Source organism: Festucalex cinctus, chromosome 8, assembly GCF_051991245.1.
Source record: "Festucalex cinctus isolate MCC-2025b chromosome 8, RoL_Fcin_1.0, whole genome shotgun sequence".
Lineage (NCBI taxonomy): Eukaryota > Metazoa > Chordata > Actinopteri > Syngnathiformes > Syngnathidae > Festucalex > Festucalex cinctus.
Window position 1 is genome coordinate 10625464 of NC_135418.1, and position 24030 is coordinate 10649493.

Sequence of the window (24030 nt, forward strand, 5' to 3'; positions counted from 1 at the left end):
CATACCTGACCACTCATCCCTGGCTGCATCCCAGGCTGCATATTCGGTCGCATGCCGGGCTGCATGCTGGGCCGCATGGCAGGGCGCATGGCGGGATTTCCTCCAGGGGCACTTTCCATCTTCATGCCTTGACGGGTCTGGTTCATAAACTGTCATATGGGATCATTTTTAAACAAACGTTATTATGGGGGTTGATTACTTCTGATGTGCTGTAATACAGTCAGTAGTTTAGAAATGTACTCAACCACCAACAGAAAAATGTACAAAAAAAACGTAAGTATTTTTTTTAATTAATATTTCAAGAACTTTGCTGTGAGTGTGATCACCTGTGGCGCTTGAAGCCTCTGCTGCAGCTGCAGTCGAAGAGGCTTGGCCGGGATCATGCGAGGCCTCATCATGTTGGCGCGGGGGTTACCCAGACCTGCCATACCTCCCATTCCAGGGAAGCCTCCGGGCTGGCCCATTTGATTCATCATGGGGTTGAATCCTGCTGGAGATTGGCTTGGTATTGTGTTGCCACCGTAACCAGGCTGCATGCCCATTGAGGCGGGTCCCGGTGGCCCGGGATACCCTTGGCCGTACATGGGCTTTTGCTCCATGCCAATGGTTGAGTCGGGCCCTGTGAAAGGCTCTGATGGGGCAGATTGAGTCTGTCCTTGATCCCGGGCCTGAGGATGGCCCTCAGGTCCTTGGTTCTAAGGTCAAGAAGAGAGAAATGTCATAACAGATTGAGCGTTAGATCTTAATATGAATTTGGAGTGAAGCAGGTGTCATAAAGTACAATTTTTTCGGTACCCAAAACATGAACTCTCTAAATCAGTGGTGTCCAAATCACAGCCGGGGCCATTTGCGACCCACCATGCATTTTTTTGGCAGCATATACTAAAAATATTTTTTGACATGGCCACAATGGTATTTTTTATTTATTTATTTTTTTATTTTTAAAAAGAAGAGGGTGGATTAAACTTTTCTAGCTATGCAAAGACATACATTTACATCTTAAATACTAAGTGAATTTCTGTTTGTAATACTGTGGAGATTCAACAGCATTCAGTTTCACAAATAAAAATGGAGAAATCACTTCAACAATTCTTAAGTGTAGTCAGTTTACTACAGATTGTTCTTGTTGTGATTCAGAATGGTGAGTTGGGATTCAGCTTCTGTCAATGGAGAGGCGGATGGATCTGTTATAGTGGCACACACAGATCACCCCAAAACCCCCAAAATAAATCCTGAACTATTTGCCTTATGAACCTGTAGCAGTAGCAGTTTTTCCAAAATAACTACATTATACCACAAATGTATTCATGTTTCATTGATTTTACCGTGTTTAAGTCATTCACTCCAAGCCATTTTCACTGAAGCAACCTCCTTCGCTCCCAGCTGACTGACTGATTTTGTAAGGCCCACAGAATATTGTGTTCTATTGCTATAAACACATGGAACCTACCAAAAGAAAGATTAGAGTCTTTTCTTTCATCAGGAAAAAGTATATTTCTATCGGTTTCCTTTTTGCAGCAATTAGCTTAGAGCGAGCTAATAGCTAATTTCATCATTATTCACAAATCTGCTTAGAATTGTGGGGAAACAGCTTGTTTTCATCATCAGATCTATTATACTCTGTTGCCACATGCTGGCCGTTTTTGTAATTACTACCATTTTTTTCACACGTTCTCTGCAGTTGAGAGACTGCATCAGAGCCTTCTGTATGCTCTAGCATAAAAATGTCTAAATACGTCTTTGGTACACTTAATACATTTAAAATAGAATGTATTTGTAAGTTTTTGGGAGCAAATGAGTTAATAAATAAGTAAAAGTAACAAAAAAATCTTTATATTTTCTGTATGTGGCCCTTGGAAGAAGAAGTTTGGACACCCCTGCTCTAAATAATAATAATAATGGAAAGTAAACCAGATGCCAATAAATTACTTTGCAGTTCAAATAATCTTTAATAGTACCCATACCTGGCCTACTATTTCAGGGATGCCGAGGGCTCGGTCTATTTCCTGCAAAGCAATGACGTCTGCAGTGTTGAGCAGAGAGTCCAGCTGATCCAGAAGTGCCCGCTCATCACTCTGTCCTTCACTGCTTGCCAGGGGGCCGAGAAGCTCCTCTAGGGGGTTGCCAAACTGTTCCCTGTCACAAAAGATGAAGAGGAAGATATTGAATGGATGTTACAAAAAGTAGGACAGAGTCTGTCTACAATCATTGATTAGGATCAACTGAGAAAGACTTATGTTTACCTGTTTATGTTACTCTGTGATTTTTCAATCCCCATTGCAGAGTCTGGCCAGGAAGGGGACCGAGGAGGGGGCCCGGCACCGCCAAAAGGGCTCATACTCATGTTGCCTTCATTGGTACCTACAGTGGAGACAGTGGGTGGTGCAATAATCAGCAGCTGGTTGAAAATATTCAAATTACTCACATGAACCAATACAAAAAAATATATCCATCCATCCATTTTCTTAACCGCTTATTCCTCACAAGGGTCGCGGGGGTGCTGGAGCCTATCAGAGGCGGCTTCGGGCAGTAGGCAGGGTACACCTTGAACCGGTTGCCAGCCAATCGCAGTACAAAAAATATATATATATAATTGTATATATGCTTACAGTCAGTTCCAAGTCACACTTTTTAAAATAACATTTCAAGCAAGCATTACATGCAACTAAATTACCAGTAAATTGATTCATTCATTCAAGAAGGTTCAGACTGATGTTGCTTTGGGTTCTTTGTATTTTTACTACGTAGCGTATATGATTAGTACTTCATCAGACGTACCCCTCTCCATAAGTTGTTGCTGCAGGATTGACCTCGTGTTTGCGGGTACACTGTTGGAGCGGTTGATCATGGGTCCCCCCATTGGACCGGAGCGACCCATGCCTGGGTGACCTGGTCCAGTCATCGGGCTGGTGTTCGATCGTTGCATTACCCAATCCCCTGGCCCTGCCATTGGAGGGCGTTGAGGCATCCCCGTCCCTCTGACCATGCCTCCTGATCGACAAGAGTCAAAAACAAAACTTAGTCACACAGTCGGCTACATGTAATTTTTCCAATGGTTATTCAAATGTACGTGTTGGATGGCCTCTTGGTGGACACACTCCCGTGCCTCCAGGGAAGCCATTAGGAACACCCCCAGGTCGGATCGGCGCATCCATGTTCTCTTGTTTGATGAGTGCGGGACAAAGGACATTCCTTCTTCCAGCCAAGCCAACTCCCACTGGCATTTCGCCACACATCGGCTTGGAATCGACAGACAGCGCTCTTTGACAGGCGCCTCGCTGACCTGGAGCTATAGTGCCTCGATCGCCTTCTAAAACAAACAAGGAAAGCTTAGGCTCTTGAAGCAGTCCAAATTACAGGTTTAATTAGTCAAAATTAAAAGCTGCAAGATAACATTAAAAAGTATGGATGGGTGACCCAAGCACTTTCCCTTAAAATTGCATTAAATTACCGTAATGGTAATTTTCTATTTTTCAAATTTCTAGTTCCTGACCACAAAACGGCCACCCCACTGCGATAGGCCGCTGTCGTACCGATACCTTGAAGTAAAGCCGTGTATCAGCCTGATACGATACTTGGTATCAGTACTCACCAGAAAAAAAAAAAAATTGTATTTGGCTTACCGAGCAAACTGTCAGGCATGATTCCCTGTTTGTACCCGACTTCTTTTCCTGATCTGGAATCAGGCTCAGGGAAGAAACCAGAAACATTCCTTGTTCCAAGGATGGTCTCCAGGGTCTCCACCTGAATGTGATGTGGGGAATAAAATGAATTCCAAAAATGTTTATTGTGCTGACTAATGCTAAAATGAGATTGTTGGTTTGAGTGAAAGTATCACCTCATCAGATGGTTCAAGCTTGACTTTGCCATCCATTGAGTGGGTCTCAGAGCTTGAGACCCCTGACGCCAGAGCTCCCCTCCCCTCTAGCTCTTCCAGCTTTGGCTTGATATCAGCACCTTCTTTTGAGTCATCCTTATTAAGAAGGTAGTGAAGGAGCGCATGGGGCTTCTCCTTCTTCGGACTGTGCTGCTCCTGCTTGGATTCTGATCCCCGAACTCCTCCGACAGCTCCTGCCTCAGACGTGCCGGATTCTAAGCTACTCTTGCCAGTGGCTTCTGCTGTGATGCAGGCCAACTCAGCGGGAGTGTTCCCATTTTTCAGGAGTTTGTGGAGAATCTTGTGTTTCTTTTGAACTGACTGACCTGTGAAATGCCCTGAAGAGGACACCGCGCCGTGACCTCCGCCTGTGGAGGAAGACACACCAGTTGAGGAGGAAGGGCTGGTAACACCAGTTGTTCCGTCTTTCACATCTGGTGTGGAACTGGGCACAGAGCTTGGAGGGTGTTTCGCCAGCGCGAGCTCATCTGTTGGCGATGTGAGGAGCTGCAAAAGCTTCTTGTGGCTTTTGTCGGGCCCCCGACGATTACATTCTCCCATGTTTGGTCCCGCCTCTCTGCTTGCTTGACTGTCTGGTTTGTCCGAAGGGCACTCGCTTGAGGGGGTGTGGGGATGCTGCTCTCCCGTCGCCCCCAGTGAGCTACCTGGGCTCTTTGAGTCGCAGTGAGATGGGAGTCCGGATTTGCATGGTCCACCTGTAACCTGGTTGGTGGAATTGATGCTTGGTGAGCTGTCGGGCTTGTGCGTGGTAGGGGAAGTAAGAGGGGAGGGCAACGGGTTGCCCACACCCTCGCTGATTGCTTGCAGAGCATTCAAGGAGCTGCTGGAGAAAGTAGTGGACCCGCCTCCTGAGTTACTCGGGTGACTGGAGCTCATGGGAGAATTCAAACCTATAAATGAGAGAGCATTTGAGCTTGGTAAGATGTGAGAATAGCTGATTTTGCTTTACATACCTCCAGGAGAGAAGGGGCTGGCACCCATCTTGGGACTTCCTCTGACTCGGGGAGAACCCATGACATTGTGTGGAGGGCCATTTATGCCTGGACTGGCCTGCGGGGGACTGCTCATCCCCATTCCGTATCCTCCACCTCCAGGTCCACCCCCATGGAACTGAGCCATCTGTTGATGTTGGTGCTGATGCTGCTGCTGCTGCTGATGCAGGCTGTGGTGGCCCATCGGATTCATTTGCCCCATTTGGTTCATCATGTTCATTGAGTTCATGGAATTGATTGGGCCCATGTTGTTCATTTGATGCATGGGATTCATTTGATGCATGGGGTTCATTTGATTCATGCGGTTGCCCCCACTGTAAGGAGGTGCTCCTCTTTGGGCCAAGTTTCCCTGCTCAGCCATGCCATAGGCCATGTTCATGCCTCCACCAGACACCATGTTCATCTGCTGGTTGGGGTTGTTCACACCCATGCTTTGAGGCCTGATGCCTCCTACTTGGTTTCCACGATAGCTATTCTGCTCTCTGAAAGATTAAATACATAATAAAATATGATGAGACAATCATGCAGTTGAATCCAAATCACATTCTAACTACCGTAAAATCCTGTGAATAACACACACCCATGTATAATACCCAACTCCAACCCCCCCCAAAACAAAACACCTTTAAAAAGCACTATTTTTCTTCCTCTTTGTGTATAATACATCCCACCAATTTGCTGGTACCCTAAACCTTTATTATCAGAGTGAATAATATGAGTTAATAAAGATTAAAAAATACAATAATATGTACAAGCTTTTAAATCCAGGTTAAAACTTGTGCTCTTTACCCCTACCTACAATTAAGGTCTTTCAAAGTGTTTTTAAATTCATGTTTTTGAAAACTTTGTTCTGGCACTGTGCGCTCTTGTAGTCATTTTAGTAAGCAATTTTTCATTTCTTAACTTTGCCTTTAAAGCTCTGTTTGTAACTGCTTTAAAATGTTGGATATTTAATTACACTATGTGAAGCAATTGAGTTACATTATGTATGAAATGCACTATAAATCAGCGATTCTACTTCTTTATTTTTTTTTACAACCCCTAGGTACTGGTAAACGTCAAAACAATTTTAACATTTTTCATTTTTTATTAAGACCCCCTATATAATGCCCCATAATTGATTAGGGATATTTTAAAAAATTGGAAAAAAAAAAAGGAAAAAAAAAGGGGGAGTTATTCACAGGATGTTAAAGTAGGTTAAAAAATGTCATTTTCACCTCTGAAGCAAATGTGTAGAGAGAAATGAGTGTGGTTCATTGGTGTTAGGATTCCTGCAGAGGTCACTACGAGTCTGGGCTGTGACGGGGGTGCCATCAGAGAGGGAGAATCTGTAGAGTGGGGTTTCTGCATGGCCATTTTGGAAAGCTGTTGTGAAACAGAGCAAGTAAAAAAAATATTCAAGAAAATTACAAGACATAGTGGATATCCATGGCATGGAGCCGAAACTATATATGACCACCTTCTGAATGTAATGCTTGAAATGACTCATTTAGAAATACAAACCATCTTGATAGTGGCGTTTATAAGACCACGGCTGTCCATCGTTTCGACTGAGGAACATCTGTATGCAGCGCCTCACCAGGTCCTCCCAACCAGGACGCATTGTGGTGTGAAGGGTGTTATGCTGCTCAATTTCAATGAGTTTACCTACAATCGCAGGACAAAAAAAATTAGGGTGCTACTGGGATGCATGAAAAGCCAACCAACAGAAAAGAATATGAAGTACATGTCATTTTTTCATCTAATGCATGGAAGGATTTCAAACCTCATGTTGACACAGTGAAATTATACAAGGAAAGCAGGACCATTATGAGCTATTGTATTTTTCATTATGCCATTTCCCGACGTTGTAAAGAAAAGGAACCTTACCCGACAGCTCGTGGCGTGTGCTAAACCGCTCAGTCCTCTCTAGTGCTGTGATGCGTCGGGCCACGCAGATCATACATGACTGGAGATCTGAATCAGGAGACAATATAATATTACATGCTCTAACTATTTTGAGACTACTTTTAATGGATTCTTGATTTCAGATCAAGCCAAATGGTATTCACATTTGCCAAATGGTATTCAAAAACATTTGAGACAGATACCTTCCCCTTCCTCCATCATGGCCCGGGGCTGAGTGAGAGCAAAACACTGCATAGTCTCATAGCGCTGTCCACCGGGCCTGTCTTCTGACAACCCATGACTTTGACCATGGACCAAGTTTACCAACATGCGACAGTTGAATGTGTGGCTCTTCTGTCTGGGTGCCTCTCCTGTCCACGATGCCCCATTGGGAACTACAAGAAGCGATCAAAATGACTACTGAGTGACTACGATAACATTTCGTATTGTATTATCATACTCATTTGAATGTGTAATTCATATCTCACCAGCCGATTTGGGCAAATTCTTGTGGAACGCTTCCCTGTCGTCATCATGAATGATGTTATACACACTGGTGTTGATGAGCTCCTCCTGTTTGTACTGAAGGTATTGTGTCACATTGTCTGACACAAACACAATGCTTCCCTCTCGGTTCACTACAAAAAGAAAGCCATCTAGAGCCTGGAAAGGACAAAAGGTAGAGAATTGGGAATACACAAACTGTCAGTCGACTTGTCAAGTGCAAGTGATGACAGCAAAGTGGAGGGGAGGGCATCATATTGGATTTTTGGCCCAGGTGAGAAACTAACCTGTAAAAGCAGGGGTCCCAGGTGGTCTTTGTCAATGACTCCTTGACCAGTGGAGGACACATCCGCCTTCTGGACATCATCAGCACTATAAGAGTTTTTACCTGAGGAGACATTGCACAGCAGCGACTATAAACAAAAATATTTCATTTATATCATGTGTGTCTTAAAAGTGTCCAAAAAATTAAGAGGAGTATACAAGTGTATAATATGTTACATGTAAAGCAAATTAAAGTTGATGTATTGCTTAACATCCTAAAAGGTACAACTTTACATCACTGCAATATAATGTAGTAAATTTGTCTGATCACCAGGTGGCAGCGCAAGTCACGTATGCATGCTTAACATACCTTTCTATTTTTAAATTCAGCATGTGTCTGAGACTTTGTTCGACAGCCCTCGATATAGGAGGACTATCTCTGGGGTTAAATGCTAAGTAAGACACAAATTAGAGTAACCTTGGAATAAATATCCTTTTGCACTTAACCAGTTGTTTGAGATTGCGTAGGTGAATGTCATGAGTCCGACTGTGGATGTGGTGGAGAAGTAAATGATTTGTTGAAGCAAATATATTTATTTAAAAAAAAAAAAATAGAAGCGGACCCTTCCATTTTGTCTGTCCATAGCACCCTGGTAAGGCGATGCTGCTGGGTCCAGTAAACGAACCAACACCAGTGTCCGGTCACCAGACAGTTCTTAGATCTCTTCTCCATCGAGCGAATACAGGTGAAAACAATGTTCTCAATCAAATCAAATTTGCAAAATGATGCTGAAATGGCTAAGTGACATTCTCATTACTCCAATGGCAAGCAGGGAAAACAGATCAGCAGTGTCTCTGACAGCCTTGAGCCATGACCACCAAGCATTGGTCTCAATTACTGGTGTTCATTTACCGTCGATGACACAGCCAAACTGGCTGTCGATCTGAGGCCTGGCCCTGAACCAAAAGCACCCCTTCATCACCAGCATCATCTGCTCTGCAGAAAGGTATTCCATCTTGCCAAACCCTATTCACTTTCTCCAAATACAAATAAGGGAGATACAAATTGCATATTGTGCTCCGGAGGTGTTCATCGTATGGAGGAGTCGCATGCACTCAGCTTGTTGTACCTTGCTCTTTGATTTGTCTGATCTGCCGCACAGTCTCCTTGAGGATTGCACATTTGTCAGGCTTCACATTGAAGCTATCAATGTTCGAGAGGTTAGCGGAGATGAGCTCAGCCAGCTCCTCGATGTACTTGGTCTCTTGTTCCCGTCGACGCTTGTCACACCTGCCAGGGCGCCAAGGGGATTAGACATGTTGCCAAGACAACCTCGCCACCCCGTCAGTATGCGCAGTAAACTGTTCAGATACTTGCAAGGCAGCAGTAAAAGCAGTAGCCAACAGTGTGTCCATACATTAAAAGAGGAAGTCAAAGCTAGAATTTTCTTGTGTATTCTGTTTAACATTATGTTTGTGGAATAATAATTAAGCAGGATAATTTTTATCCATATCAGGGGGCGGCCATTTTGTTACTTGCTGTCGACTGAATATGAGTAAGTCATTTAATGTCCAATCACGGCTTACAGTTTTCTGAAGCTGAGCCGTGATTGGTCGTTATCTGAGCCTTGAGCAACTGTGATGTCATTTTCAGTTGATAGCAAGTGGCAAAATGGCTGCCCCTTGAGATGGTTATAAATGGGTGGATTTTGCCATTTCAAAAGGGAAGTCAAACCAAACATTTTCTCAACAATATATATGACCCATTATGATTAAAATTCTGTTTGTGGAATATAAATTAAGAAGCAAAATCTACCTGTTATCCATTTTTGGAGGCGGCCATTGTGCCACTTAGTGTTGACTGCAAATGACATCACAGTTACTCAAGGGCTCAAGAAATGACCAATCATGGCTCACGTGTTTTCTGAAGCTGAGCCATGATTGGGTAATACCTGAGCCCTGAGAAACTCTGGTGTCACTCCTCGTCGACGGTATGTGGCAAAATAGTTGGATTTTGCTGCTCAACTCATATTCCACAAATGCAATATTAATCAGAATGCCATGTTTAGCCTAGTGGGGGCACATATCATTGTAAAGAAAATCTTTGTGTTGACTTCCCCTATAAATTGATATTTAAGCCTAAAGCACTCACCCTATGCCTGGTGTCTCGCAGTTGGACAGTTTACGTTTGCGATCCGAGCACAGTGGCTCCAACGAGTTGTCCCCCAAGCCACTCATCGTCAGAGCATATCAGCACCTGGAAATTTACAGTCACATCTTACACGTGTCCACTTACAAACAAAGGCTTCAATAAATCAAGTACTGAATGAGCTGGATGTGTGTTTTACGTGCGCTTGTACAATCTGATCAAAGGAGACGTGTCCTCTGATGTCAGTTAAATATGTCAAACCTCAGGCAAACCTTGAAAGCCTGGTGTCAGGTTGAGGTAAAGAAAAACAACAACAAACTCCCGAAGCAACTGAGGTTATAAATGAAATGACTTCCATGGGAAGAGCAGATTCCTCCTGATTTATGAGGGAAGACTATCCAGTTAGTAAAGCAGCCTTGGTTCTTGATGGGAATGAAATCTCATCTGTTCCACTGTGAGGAGCGACTGATGATGATGTGGTGATTTGAAGCCTCGGGGGAGATGGGTCATTCTGCGTTCAGCCAGCTTGCCCGCTAGAATGGTACCACTCCACTCTGCCGGCAGTAGCAGCACACATACGTATATACATGTTGCTATACAAACCTTTTCTAGTACATGTACGCGCACTCAGGCATGCCACAGCACAGGTTGTAAGGGAGATGAATGCTAGGAGCAGCAAGGCATATATTTGGCAGCCTGTGTCTCTGTCTACTGTGCAGGACCACATCAGCAAAAAAAGAAAAAACACATTTCTCAATCTTGTGTAGCCTAGACTTGGTCTTCAGCATGGCTACACGCTAAATTTCAGGGACTAGCAATGCATTCTATTTACTTAGCTTTCTCCACTAGGCTACATCCCTTCATTCCTCCACAAGATTTTAACTGCTCTTTCTCTGCATGCCATCCTCAGACAACCCCTCCCTTCTCTCCCTCCCTCAATATAGTATTCACTCCAATCCAGTCACATTTATATTGCACCAAAGTAAAACCTCAGTTATGTCTCTGCATTTTTTTATTTTTTTTTTTACATAGGGCAGGTCAAGGATTACACATTCACACAGCCACATTTGCACAAAATAACAGCTGCAAGGACAAACAACATTTTACCTACACCGAGCTAAAGGAGGATAATTTGTCCATACCAGATTAAGCTTGAGCTAGTTGAGATGCAACTAATGACTGTGCACTTGATTCATTTCTATAGCAATGACCCAAGTCTGACCTCCTCTCAGTTCACATAGGAGGAAATCTTGTTACCCCGTCTGTAAGGTCACTCCTCCTTCCTATCACCTCCAACAAATACAAAGTTGCAGTGCTCTGCTGTACAACCACCATACTATCCTGGACACCGTGTCTGCGTGGTTGTAAATGCACAGGAACAAGCAGTCTTTCAGCACAAAGGAGTGAGCTCATTCCAGAGTTGAAAAGTGTAGAACGGATGAGAGCAATTATGCAACTCCGGCTCCACAGTTGCAGGCTACAACATGCAGCTAGGTCACCCACCACTGTCTGCCTCGACTACCTCTACCACCAATTCGCACAAGCAATGCCAGTGCTACTGCTACAAATGTGTCTCGCCTCAGATGCACACTCCATACTATCAATCTGCTTGTCCAGCTACCCAAATTATCTTGCTTTGCTCTGCTATGAGTAGCTGCCTTGGGCTGAACTCCCTTCTTTCTTTCTCCCTTCCTTCCTGGTTTCTGTCCTGGGGCTCACCTCTACAATAGTGGAGAAAGATGACATCAACACACAGACAGCATCACATTCTGAAACTGAGAGCAGAAGTGGAGTGTGCTAGGAGCCTTTCTGAGAATAGGGAATTACGCTTCAGGATTTTCATTCTGGTTGCAGGAAAACAAGTTTGAACATGTCTTCACTAGAAATGTTGCTTTATAACAAAAAACAAAAAAAAACAAAAAGCCAGCTAGGCAGCAAACAGCAGTGTATCCACTGGTATGAATCAGCTCAATATGTGAAATGTGCTGTGCCATAGGGCGGCACGGTGTAAGACTGGTTAGCACGTCTGCCTCACAGTTCTGAGGACTCGGGTTCGAGTCCAGACTCCGGCCTTCCTGGGTGGAGTTTGCATGTTCTCCCCGTGCCTGTGTGGGTCTTCTCTGGGTACTCCCGTCTCCTCCAACATTCCAAAGACATGCATGGCAGGTAAATTGGGCGCTCTGAATTGTCCCTCGGTGTGCTTGTGAGAGTGGATGGTTGTTTGTCTCTGTGTGCCCTGTGATTGGCTGGCAACCAGTCCAGTGTGTACCCTGCCTACTGCCCAAAGCCAGCTGATATAGGCTCCAGCATCCCCCGCGACCCTTGTGAGGAGTAAGTGGTCAAGAAAACAAGAAAATGGATGTGTGTGTATTGTTAAAAAAAATCGATTCGGCAATATATCGCGATATCACAGCACGCAATTCTCGAATCGATTCTATAGGCAGCCGAATCGATTTTTTAACATCCTTTTTTGATGGAAAAATATTCAACAAAACTTCTAACTTTCCCACCTTAAGCATAGAAGAATGTTATATTAATGGAACATTAAGGACTTAATATTTTATTTCAATGCTGTTCAAACATGAAAAAGGTTACAACCCGTTTGTTAAATACAGTGGCTCACTGACTGAAGTTTCAGATCAATAAATAATTTCATTTTCATACAAATCTTACAGTGTGCATGTACAAGTTTACTGAATGGTATTTTCTAAATTTGAATAAAAAGTCACAACAATCGACTTGTAAATTCATATCGGGATTAATCGGTATCGAATCGAATCGTGACCTATGAATCGTGATACGGATCGAATCGTCAGATACTAGGCAATTCCCACCCCTCATATACATACATACATATATATATATATATATATATATATATACATACATACATATATATATATATATATATATATATATATATATATATATACATATATCATTTTTTAATCAGATCAATCACATCTTAGAATTTTGATTAATCATGATTAATCACTGACTTAAAAAGGCTTTTTTTCCCCAACATATTTTGCCCGCTAAATTTGAAGCGCACCTGTTATGTGTTAATTTTTTCGACATTTAATGTTATGAGGATGTCTTCAAAAATTAGATCCACTGCACACGCTCATCCTGCTTTTTCTAATCAATTAATTATTTGCATAATTTCAAATGGGAAAAAATGACCTATGGCATATGTAAACATTTATTAAATGCTTTACTTTAATGCATGCAGTTATGTTTATTGCTCAAACTCCAACAGCTACCTTTAATGTAACCATCCAAAGGCGGCTAAAAAGTGTCATGGTTTGGCTCTCAGGCCTCTGTTTGTTTTCTTTCCAGCACCCAAGTGATTGGTGGGCGTTTCCCACCTTAATGACCGCACCTGTTCCTCGTGGACAATCAATGGACTTTAAAAGCCACTGCGCCACTACTGCTGACTGCCAGATTATTCATCTTGCTCACTGCTGTGCTGCCAAGTGTTTATTCGAGCGTTTTCATAGCCTTTCATAGTATTTCATAGTTTTTCACGTGTCATGTATTACTACGTCGCCCTTTGTTGTACTTTGTAGAATGTTTGGATTTTAGTTTGCGTTCTCTCACCTAGACTTGTGGTGTTACCTTTTACGTGTGCGCTGTTGGCCATGTTTTCCTAAGTTGAACTTTCTATTTCGTGTTGTATGATGTTTGTTGTGAATCCTTGCTTTTTGTAAGCAAGTGTTTTTCGTTAGTCATTATTTTTCTCCTTGCCTTTTGCAAGTGTTTTCGGTTGAGTTGTTTTGTACTGGTTGTCTGACCAGCTTTTTCGGTTGTTTGTTTCCGCGCATCTCAGCGGAATAAATTCTTTATCAACCTTCCTCTGGTCTGCGTATTCTGGGATCCACTCTCGCCGGCCATCCCGGCCCCCCTTAACAGAATAATCTGGCCATGGATCCCGCAGGCCCGGATGAGGTACGTCACGCTTTGGCCAGTCAAAGGAAGTTGGTGGGGCAGCATGACAAATCGCTGCGTGAGATGCAGGAGGCGATTTCCACGCTGGCCCGCCAATTTGGGGAGTTTTCGACCCGGGTCGGTCAAGCAGAAGCATACGCATACCCTGAGCTAGCTCGACTCCTGACTTGGAGCAGGCGCTGCCTTCTAATGTTGCTATTAGCGAGCCTTCTCTGTCACATCCGTCACGTTACGGAGGGGAACCCGGTATGTGCAGTACCTTTTTGCACCACTGTTCCCTGATTTTTGACCAACAACCGCTTACGTATGCCCTTGATCGCTCCAAGGTAGCATTTGTTATGAGCCTTTTGACTGGCCAAGCAGCCTCTTGGAGTATGGCCGTGAGCAATTCAGCACCTGAGCTCCGGTCTTCCTTCTCCGATTTTGTTCGTGAATTCAGGTGCGTGTTTGATCATCCTGTGACGGGGAAGGAGGCCGGAGGCCAGTTACTTGACTATGTGCAGGGGCGGCAATCAGTCGCAAGCTATTCTATTGGATTTAGAATCCTGGCCGCAGAAAGCGGGTTTGACAATCGAGCGCTTCGTTGTATATTCCGGCGAGGACTTTCACCCATATTGAAGGACGAGTTGGCAGTTCGTGACGAAACCACGAACTTGGAAGAACTCATAGCCCTGAGTATTAGACTGGATAATCGTATCCGGGAAAGACGGCGAGAACGGGGCTGCGAGCAAAGCAGCCAACGCAGAGACATGTCTGGATCCGTGTGGGAGAGGACGTATGCAGGGGATTCCGACAACGAGCCCCGTGATTCCAGACCACATTCCGTGACTGACGCCGTAGCGGACGAGCCCATGCAACTCGGGAGTGGTCGACTTCACCCAGCAGAGCGGCTGCGCCGATCTCGGAGTGGGGCCTGCTACTACTGCGGGCAAGTGGGACACCGCGTCGCCGGCTGTCCAACCAGAGCTTCACGGGGGCAACAAGGAACAACGCTGCTCCGCTCTCTACAAGCCCCGGCTGATACCGCGGCCTCGTCATCTACACCACAGCGTGAGTGCATTCGGACGGGGGTAGAGAAGTGTATGGTGGGCTCTAGAACTGTCAGCCACACTAGGCTCGAACTTCCAGGGGAGGTAACTGGGCCAGGAAATGCTGTTACAGTTATAGCGCTTATTGACTCTGGGGCCGATGAGTGTTTCATGGATCCTGGTATTGTTGAACATTTGGGTTATCCCTTAGAACCCCTTAGGGAATGTAAAGAGGTGCTGGATCTTGACGAACGCCTCCTGGCCGCTATTGAAAACGTTACGGCTCCGGTTGAGTTAAGGTTGTCAGGTAACCACGTGGAGCGTCTTCGTTTTTTTTGTTATGCCGTCCCGTTCGGTACCCATTATTTTGGGACTTCCGTGGCTTAAGAAACATAATCCAGAGATCGACTGGTCCAAGCCGGCCTTGGAAAACTGGAGCGAATTCTGTCATGCTAACTGTTGAGTATCCGCCGACCGCGATAAACCTACCTCTCCGCCTATGTTTCCGGAGGCAATCTGCCTTGACAATGTACCGAGAGAATATCATGATCTTAGTAAGGTTTTCAGTAAGGACCGAGCCCAGTTGTTGCCACCCCATAGACCCTACGATTGCGCTATCGACTTGATTCCTAATGCGCCACTTCCTACCTCCAGATTGTACAGGGTTTCGCAACCGGAACAAGCGGCCTTGCATGACTATATCTCTTCCTCCTTGGCCGCCGGCTTAATCCGTCCGTCGACTTCACCGGTAGGATCAGGGTTTTTCTTCGTCGAGAAGAAAGATAAGTCGTTACGGCCCTGTGTCGATTACAAGGGTCTCAATGACATTACTATAAAGAATAAATACCCCTTGCTTGATTCAGCGTTTGCACCACTGCAAGCCGCCACAGTTTTTACAAAACTTGATCTTCGGAGTGCATACCACTTGGTTTGGATTCGGGAGGGTGATGAGTGGAAAACTGCTTTCAAGACCCCGCTGGGACATTTCGAATACCTAGTAATGCCGTTCGGACTAACTAACGCACCATCCGTGTTTCAGTGTTTAATTAACGACGTCTTACGAGATATGCTGGATCAGTTCTGTTTTGTTTATCTTGACGACATCCTGATTTTTTCGCGCGATCTCAAAGAGCATAGGATTCACGTACGCAAAGTACTCCAGCGATTACTGGAGAACCGGTTGTATGTAAAAGCTGAGAAATGCGAATTTCACTTAGACTCGGTCCAGTTTCTGGGCTTCATAGTGGAGAGAGGACAACTTAGAGCAGACCCAGCTAAGATTCAGGCTGTGGTGGATTGGCCCTCTCCATCGTCTAGGAAACAGCTGCAAAGGTTCCTAGGGTTTGCTAATTTCTATAGGCGCTTTATCCGAAACTATAGTCAAAGGGCACAACCACTTACACGGCTTACATCTGACAAAGTTCCATTCCAGTGGACTCCGGAAGCGGAATTAGCTTTTTCTGAATTGAAACAATTGTTTTCTACTGCACCAGTGTTGAAGCATGCTAACCCAGAAGTTTCTTTTGTGGTCGAGGTCGACGCATCCAGTTCAGGAGTGGGGGTGGTCCTTTCCCAACGCTCCCCGGATGACCAGAGGCTGCACCCCTGCGCGTTCTTCTCAAAGAAGCTTAGCCCTGCAGAGGTCAACTATGACGTTGGGAACCGCGAACTTCTGGCCATCGTACTGGCTCTACGGGAGTGGAGACACTGGCTGGAGGGAGCGAAGGAACAATTCATCTACACAGACCACAAGAACCTGGAATATATTCGTGCAGCCAAAAGAAAGAACCCATGGCAGGCAAGATGGGCTCTGTTTTTTACTCGTTTTGACTTTGTACTGACTTATCGCAGGGGAACTCTGAATCAGAAGCCAGATGCCCTGTCACGCATCTATGACCACGCCACAGAACCCATGGTTCCTGAACCTATTCTGCCCGAACGCTGCATCGTGGGAGCATTGCAATGGACTATCGAACGGAAAGTTACCGACGCACTGGCCGGTATCCAAGTACCGGAAGAGGTTCCTCCTGGGAAATCGTTTGTGCCCCCTCAGGTACGCCCGGATGTTCTACAATGGGGACATGAGTCCAACCTCGCGTGCCATCCTGGAGTCCACCGCACGCAATACCTGGTGGAACAACGGTTCTGGTGGCCGGAACTCAGTAAAGACGTCTCAGACTTTGTGAGGGCTTGTGTCGCATGTGCCTGTGGAAAGGCGTCCCACCAAGCCCCTGCTGGGCTACTACGGCCCCTACCGGTACCCTCTCGCCCTTGGTCCCACATTGCCATGGACTTCATCACGGGGCTGCCGGTGTCAAGAGGTAACACTGTGATTCTGACCGTAACAGACAGATTTTCAAAACTTGGCCATTTCGTGGCCTTATCAAAGTTGCCGTCTGCATTGGAGACGGCAAAACTGTTGATCAAGCATGTGGTTCGGCTCCATGGCATCCCCCTCGACTTGGTCTCTGACCGAGGACCACAGTTCGTGTCCCAAGTCTGGAAGCGGTTCTGCAGGGCATTGGGAGCCACCACGAACCTGTCATCGGGCTACCACCCGCAAACCAACGGCCAAACGGAACGCCTGAACCAGGAACTGGAAGCGGCGCTTCGCTGTGTGTGCCTGCAGTCCCCCGCATCATGGTCATCACACCTGGCCTGGGTTGAGTACGCAAACAACACGGTCTCCTCAGCGACAGGTCGATCTCCGTTCGAGGCTGCTTACGGTTACCAACCCCCGCTGTTTCCATCCCAAGAGGGACAAGTAAACCTCCCGTCCGTGCAAATGCACCTTCGCCGAGCCCACAGAGTCTGGCGGGAGACCAGACCGGCCTTGTCCCATACTGCTGCCCGGAACCGGGCCATCGCTGATCGGCGCCGCCGCCCAGCACCAACCTATACCCCGGGAGACAAGGTATGGCTATCCACCCGAAACTTACGGCTAGCAGGCGGGGCCAAGAAGCTGGGGCAGCGGTACGTTGGCCCTTAAGAGATTGTGACTGTGGTTAATCCCGTGGCCATGAAACTTCGTCTCCTGCCATCCATGAGGGTCCACCCAGTCTTCCATGTCTCCCAGCTCAAGCCTGTTGTCTCCAGTGACTTGGCTCCTGCTCCAGTGACTCCTCCGCCTCCACGACTGCTCGACGGTGACCCTATCTACAGTCAGAGAAATCCTGGACTCCAGACCTCGCGGCAGGGGTGTCCAGTATCTGGTCGACTGGGAGGGCTACGGGCCGGAGGAGCGGCAGTGGGTCCCCCGCTCCTGGATCTTGGATCCGTCCCTCCTGCGGGACTTCCATTCAGCTCACCCCTCGAAACCAGGTGGTCCGCCAGGGGGCGTCCGTTAAGGGGGGTACTGTCATGGTTTGGCTCTCAGGCCTCTGTTTGTTTTCTTTCCAGCACCCAAGTGATTGGTGGGCGTTTCCCACCTTAATGACCGCACCTGTTCCTCGTGGACAATCAATGGACTTTAAAAGCCACTACTGCTGACTGCCAGATTATTCATCTTGCTCACTGCTGTGCTGCCAAGTGTTTATTCGAGCGTTTTCATAGTCATAGTTTTTCACGTGTCATGTATTACTACGTCGCCCTTTGTTGTACTTTGTAGAATGTTTGCGTTCTCTCACCTAGACTTGTGGTGTTACCTTTTACGTGTGCGCTGTTGGCCACGTTTTCCTAAGTTGAACTTTCTATTTCGTGTTGTATGAAGTTTGTTGTGAATCCTTGCTTTTTGTAAGCAAGTGTTTTTCGTTAATCACTATTTTTCTCCTTGCGTTTTGCAAGTGTTTTCGGTTGAGTTGTTTTGTACTGGTTGTCTGACCAGCTTTTTCGGTTGTTTGTTTCCGCGCATCTCAGCGGAATAAATTCTTTATCAACCTTCCTCTGGTCTGCGTATTCTGGGATCCACTCTCGCCGGCCATCCCGGCCCCCCTTAACAAAAAGGATCAAAACTAATAGTGTGATTAATCTGTGGTAATACAATGATTAATGCGATAATTTTTTTGTGATTAATTAGTTAACGCTTTAACTTTGACAGCACTAATATATATATATATAATTATTTTTTTTTATTTTTATTTTTTTTCTTAGCACATACATATGCTCACCTTGATGTGTAAAATCCCCAGTAGGCCGCCATCCGGGTTTCTTGGGCAACTTCAATGTGCTGTCATTGCCTGAGAACGTAAACAAAAACTTAAATGTAATGTGTGTTTATTTTTAGCGTGACAGAAATTCATAGGGATAGGTGATTTTGAGAATTTAGCAAGAAAGCCACAGTAAGTTGCATCCTGTTTGCTTCGTTGCTCAGCTTGTTCCACTGCGTCATCACTTCCCTTTCCTGGAAGTGTGCCCACTGCCACTTCATCCACCCAATTTACATACTGCCTGTGTATCAGGCTAGTTGTTTCGGGTCATTTTGGTTTCTACTTTCTACTAAAGTTTAGTAAGCATAAATACTTGACAACTCAGGCCTTCTCTCATATAATCTTGCAAAACTCTGAATTAATGAGCAAATAGTTCCTAATTGTAGTGTACCTGCAGTGGGCAGTTGGTTTGTGTTATCTTGTAGATCAACATTCAATCAAGTACAGCTTGTTTATTCTTCCATCACTTTAACAATTGATGGAAAGGAGCCATAGCACATGCCTGAGTACGTCATCTTCATTCTTGATTGCATGCCTAATACTGTACAGGACTTGTGTGAGTTTCACACAAGAAAATGAGCTCGCTGAAAAAGGTGACACCCAACCCAAAGAAAAAAAAAAAGTCATAGCTAATTATGAATACAACAGCAGGAGTAGTTTGCTGACGTCGGCACGATTTGCGAATGACCATTTTAGGAGCGATTTCAGCCCCTAGCGACTGTACATCTCTCCTGTTTTTTTTGTTTGTTTTTTAAGAACAGTCACATAAATGTATTATTAACATAAATATATAAATAGTTTCTAATAGTAGTGTAAATGGGTCCTAAAAATATGTAGTATGTACAAGCAGTAAGAAAGAGACCTAGTAATAATCTGCATCAACTCAAGATCACGTTGCATTGAAATCAGTCACTGATTCATAGCACATTGAATCGTAATTTAATCAAATGGTGAGGTGGTGAGAGATGCCCACCCCAAGCAATTTACCAAAACTGAATCCACATTAAGTGAATTCGTACACAATATGTTAGTGTCTCACATGTCACGTGTCACGAACAAGTATGATATTAATTTAATTAATTAAATTATAAAGTTTTTGTTACAGCATTTGGTTTGGGAAAGGACACATATTTCCCCTTGTCTTTTATGAGCATTGAAAGCACGTGTTAGCTTCATGCTTTTAAAGTTGCGGTTAAAACTGTTTCTGAATAGTTTATTATCCATCTCTTTCAAGAACAGATAACTTTCCAGCACACGAGTCGTGCATTCCAAAGCGTTCTTTTACCACGCTAGGCAGCACAACCAACTTGTATTACCGGTACTTGTTTCTCAGGATAAAATTTATTTTGGAACTAAATATTGTGCCTTAATTCCACTTGTTAATTTCTGGAAAGGTTTTTTTTCTTTTTTTTAATACCACAAGTATTCTTCTGGAATTCTTGCTAAGAACATTTTTGTGTTTGAATCAATTTTCAAGAGTACTGGTGATAGATTGTGCAAATTACGGAGTATGAAGACTACAAGGGTACTACCAAGAACAAGTGACTTAATCACAACAAACTGGTTTAGTGTGAATTTTTTTCCCCACAATACTTTTTAGCCGTATTGGCCATGCTACTGCTGCAGCAGTGTCACGCAGTCAGTACCAGAATAGTGAGGAGGACATTCCTGCTCAGCACAAATAAAAGCCTGAAACTTGAGCTCTCCGAGACAATGACTTGTGGGCCAACAATAAACACGGACACACCCAAAACAAACTGGGGCGCACGCACATGAACACACAATTACAATCTCACAAAATCACACCCAATTTATTGTACACTGGCACCACTGTGCAGAGAAGTAAGCAAGTGTGCCTCACAGCAGAGAGGTTCTAGTAGGTTCCACTTATCTCTGCCGTTCTGTGTGGTGTTTGCAGGCTCTTTCTATCTTCTCCACATTAAAACAAAAACAAAACAAAAAACAATAGAAGAACCACACCATGTACTGAAGACTAAATTGTCCATAGGTTGCCCGGATAGACTCCAGCTGACGAGGAAAACTAATATTCAATTTTTTACTTCAAATACATTTATTAAAGGAGGAAAAAGCAGTATAGAAAACTGATATTTGGATTTCACTTCGGACAATCCTTTCTGAAACCCCAGAATGTTATATTTGGGGCATTAAACATAAGATCTCCAGTACTCCATAAGAGCTCCTGACATCAAGTACAAAAAGGAAATCCAAAATGACTTCCTGTTTTTCTTTGAACAACTTCACTACCTCCTGTCAAGCATGCTGCAACCAGCATGAATATTAGCAGGAATACCACTGTCTGTTAAACATTATAGACTGCATAATATATTTTAGGGGTGAGATTCAATTCAGTACTCATTGCCCGCCAAGAAGCGATGACAACATGGCACAGTATTTTTGATGCTGGCATTTAACTCCAGAGAATCATCCTCCCAAATAAAGAAAAAGCAATTGCAGAAAAGCATCCTTAGTTGTGGAAGCATTTTATTTTTTTAAATGAATGGCCTCATCTACCATAAGCCCTGTGTAGAGAACAGGCAAACAAAAAATAAAAGTGACCTTAAAGGAACACAGGACTGGAAATTATTTTTCCTTCATTCTATGAGGCAGTGCATATGAACATTAAAACTTTGAATATCAAAAGCATCTGATACCCTGAAAGAAGGTTTGACAATTAAGTATCAAAATGGATGGATGGATGGATGGATAATGACCTACCCTTTATGTTGCCACATGGCTGTGACGTGTTGCGGCACTGTTCATTTTGGACTTAGGGTATTTTCTAATATATTGTGCTTTATGTCCAAAAAAACACTACGGATTGTCACCTAAATCTATGAGTGCATGTGTAGATTTGATAATCAGTCTGAAAATATTAGAACAAAACTCACAATATTTTGCTTAAATTAACATTGGAAGCATTATTATTATGCATATGCATATGAATATGGCAACGCTTCTGAACTTAACATAATCCAAAATATCGCAAGTTTCATTCTAATATTTTTGAGTATCAGCAGATTCCAAGTCCCAAGCAATACCTCTGCAATGAAATGCAATGTAGAAGAAAAAGAAGGCCACAAACAAATCGTCTCATTTTATCTGACTGATATCTTTTTAAGTGGATGTAAATCAGCAATGGTTCAAATCAAGTAAAGAAAAAAAAATCTTGTTCCACCAGGCACTAGCATTAAATTATGTAAGACTCCATTATTGCGACAAACAAATCAATTCAGAATTCTTCACATCTGCAATATGATGCACCTAAAAATACATTTTCTCCCAACCCTAAGCTTTATGGAAATGAATGAGCTTATTTGCTTGTCAGTCAAGTGTAACTTCTTTGATGTACAACAGACTATACGGATCACTTGTTTATTGTCAACAAGTGATTTGGAGAAAATAAGAGACGAGACGCCAAAGCAAATTACAGTTCAAATTTGTCATGCAGTATGAAATGTTTCAATATGACACAAACCTGACTGTCAGATTTAGGGTTGTGGTCCTCAACCTCAGTGATTACCAACCACTGTGCTACAGCATATTATCCAGTTTCACTTAACTTATCGAAAATGTATTTATTAGCTACAACTCGTACATTTTCATTCATCTTTGAATGCCAGAAAAAAACAAACAAAGTCTGCAACCTGACCCTCGCACATGTACTAACTCACAACAGAAAAATGCAATCTGTGCCATTATGGTTAACGTTTTGAAGCACCACATAGATTATATTATTGAACCACAAATATGGCATGATTGTCAAGGAAACAACAGAATTGCCATGCCTGCTGTAGCTAGATTCCTCCAATGGCAGAGACTAAAAAAAGGAAACTGGCAAGAATAAATGCGAGACTATAGTGTATATTTGAGAGGTTTCTAGCAATGCTAGCTCAATTCATTAGCGCACTGAACATGAACTTTTTCTGCATCCTAAGCTTTGGAGCCAGCGGCAAGTTGGATTTTGCTTGATAACTACAAATAGGGGTGTTAAAAAAAAATCGATTCGGCGATATATCGCGATACTACATCGCGCGATTCTCGAATCGATTCAATAATCGGCAGAATCGTTTTTTTTTTTTTTTTTTTTTTTTTTTTTAGGATTCACACCTTGAGCATGGAAGAATGTTATATGAACGGCACATTAAGCCTTAATATTTTTATTTTAATGCTGTTCAAATGTGAAACAGATTGCAAACTGTTTGTGTACAGTGGCTCACGGTTATAAGCCTCAAGTTTTAGATAAATATATTCATACAAATCTTACAGTGTACATATACAAATTTACTGATAGTATTTTCTAAATTTGAATGGAAAAAAATCGCAACAATCGACTTATAAATTCGTATCGGGATTAATCGGTATCGAATCGTGACCATTCGTATCGGGATTAATCGGTATCGAATCGAATCGTGATACGAATCGAATCGTCAGGTACTAGGCAATTCACACCCCTAACTACAAACATAATGTGGTGAAAGATCACATGATATACCGGTGTTATGATTGGTTGTACTGTTGTCATTCGTTTCAATAACTGGATGTGCAGCCAAACCCGTTGCAGACGGTCAGCAACTCATTAAGACTCGTTGCGAAAGCACACAACGCCAGGTGAGGCAGCTCAACTGTTTATTGTTTGTTCAGCCACGTTACTCTGTGTGGGGCTGGCTGGCAGAAATTGTGAAGGAATTGAATGTGGTATAAATTATCAATACGACATTGTGTAAACTATGGTGCACTGGATCAATTCCCATGCAGCTGGCATGACGTATTCATGTCGTCATCGAAATAACATGTGTCAAAAGAACAGGTATTTGTCCTGGTTGTGTTTAGCCTTTACTCTGGGAGCGCACATGAGGTCCAGTGATGACAGAAGCAGCAATGGAGAAGGAATATTTCAAAGCAGAGGAAAACTGTTTTCATAGAAATGTTTTAATAGAAAAAAAAACAAAACAATCTCCACCCTCAGCCAGCAAACACACACACACACACACACACACACACACACACACACACACATTTCCGGTAAGCAACGGTGAGAATCTTCCAATTTTCTGACAAAAAAAAAAATGCTTGCAACGTGTTAAAAAAAACAAAAAAACAAAAAAAAACGAGGAAATAAATTTAGGTGGAAACAAAGAGGTGACAGATTAAACTGTGTGTGCGTGTGTGCACATGTGCGTATGCGAGCACGTTC

The 24030-nt window shown here is 43.8% G+C and overlaps 1 protein-coding gene across 6 annotated transcripts in view; it reads right to left on the bottom strand.

Moving 5' to 3' along the window:
* ncoa3 (nuclear receptor coactivator 3) overlaps positions 1-24030 on the bottom strand; it is a 42192-nt gene that overhangs the window by 7318 nt on the left and 10844 nt on the right. For 2 of the 6 annotated variants that reach the window (XM_077529333.1, XM_077529331.1), the window contains exons 2-19: positions 18777-18845; positions 9698-9802; positions 8676-8836; positions 7569-7669; positions 7266-7440; positions 6981-7172; positions 6760-6846; positions 6394-6537; positions 6108-6255; positions 4852-5372; positions 3839-4788; positions 3624-3744; positions 3071-3310; positions 2779-2991; positions 2244-2361; positions 1965-2136; positions 327-695; positions 6-149 (exon numbers count right to left, since the gene is read on the bottom strand). In XM_077529333.1, coding sequence (XP_077385459.1) covers positions 6-149; positions 327-695; positions 1965-2136; positions 2244-2361; positions 2779-2991; positions 3071-3310; positions 3624-3744; positions 3839-4788; positions 4852-5372; positions 6108-6255; positions 6394-6537; positions 6760-6846; positions 6981-7172; positions 7266-7440; positions 7569-7669; positions 8676-8836; positions 9698-9783 — 3942 coding nt within the window. In that variant the 5' untranslated portion in view covers positions 9784-9802; positions 18777-18845. Of the gene's footprint in view, positions 1-5; positions 150-326; positions 696-1964; positions 2137-2243; positions 2362-2778; positions 2992-3070; positions 3311-3623; positions 3745-3838; positions 4789-4851; positions 5373-6107; positions 6256-6393; positions 6538-6759; positions 6847-6980; positions 7173-7265; positions 7441-7568; positions 8837-9697; positions 9803-18776; positions 18846-24030 lie in introns of those variants that run through there. The other 4 variants (XM_077529332.1, XM_077529335.1, XM_077529334.1 and 1 more) reach the window with 4 other exon arrangements.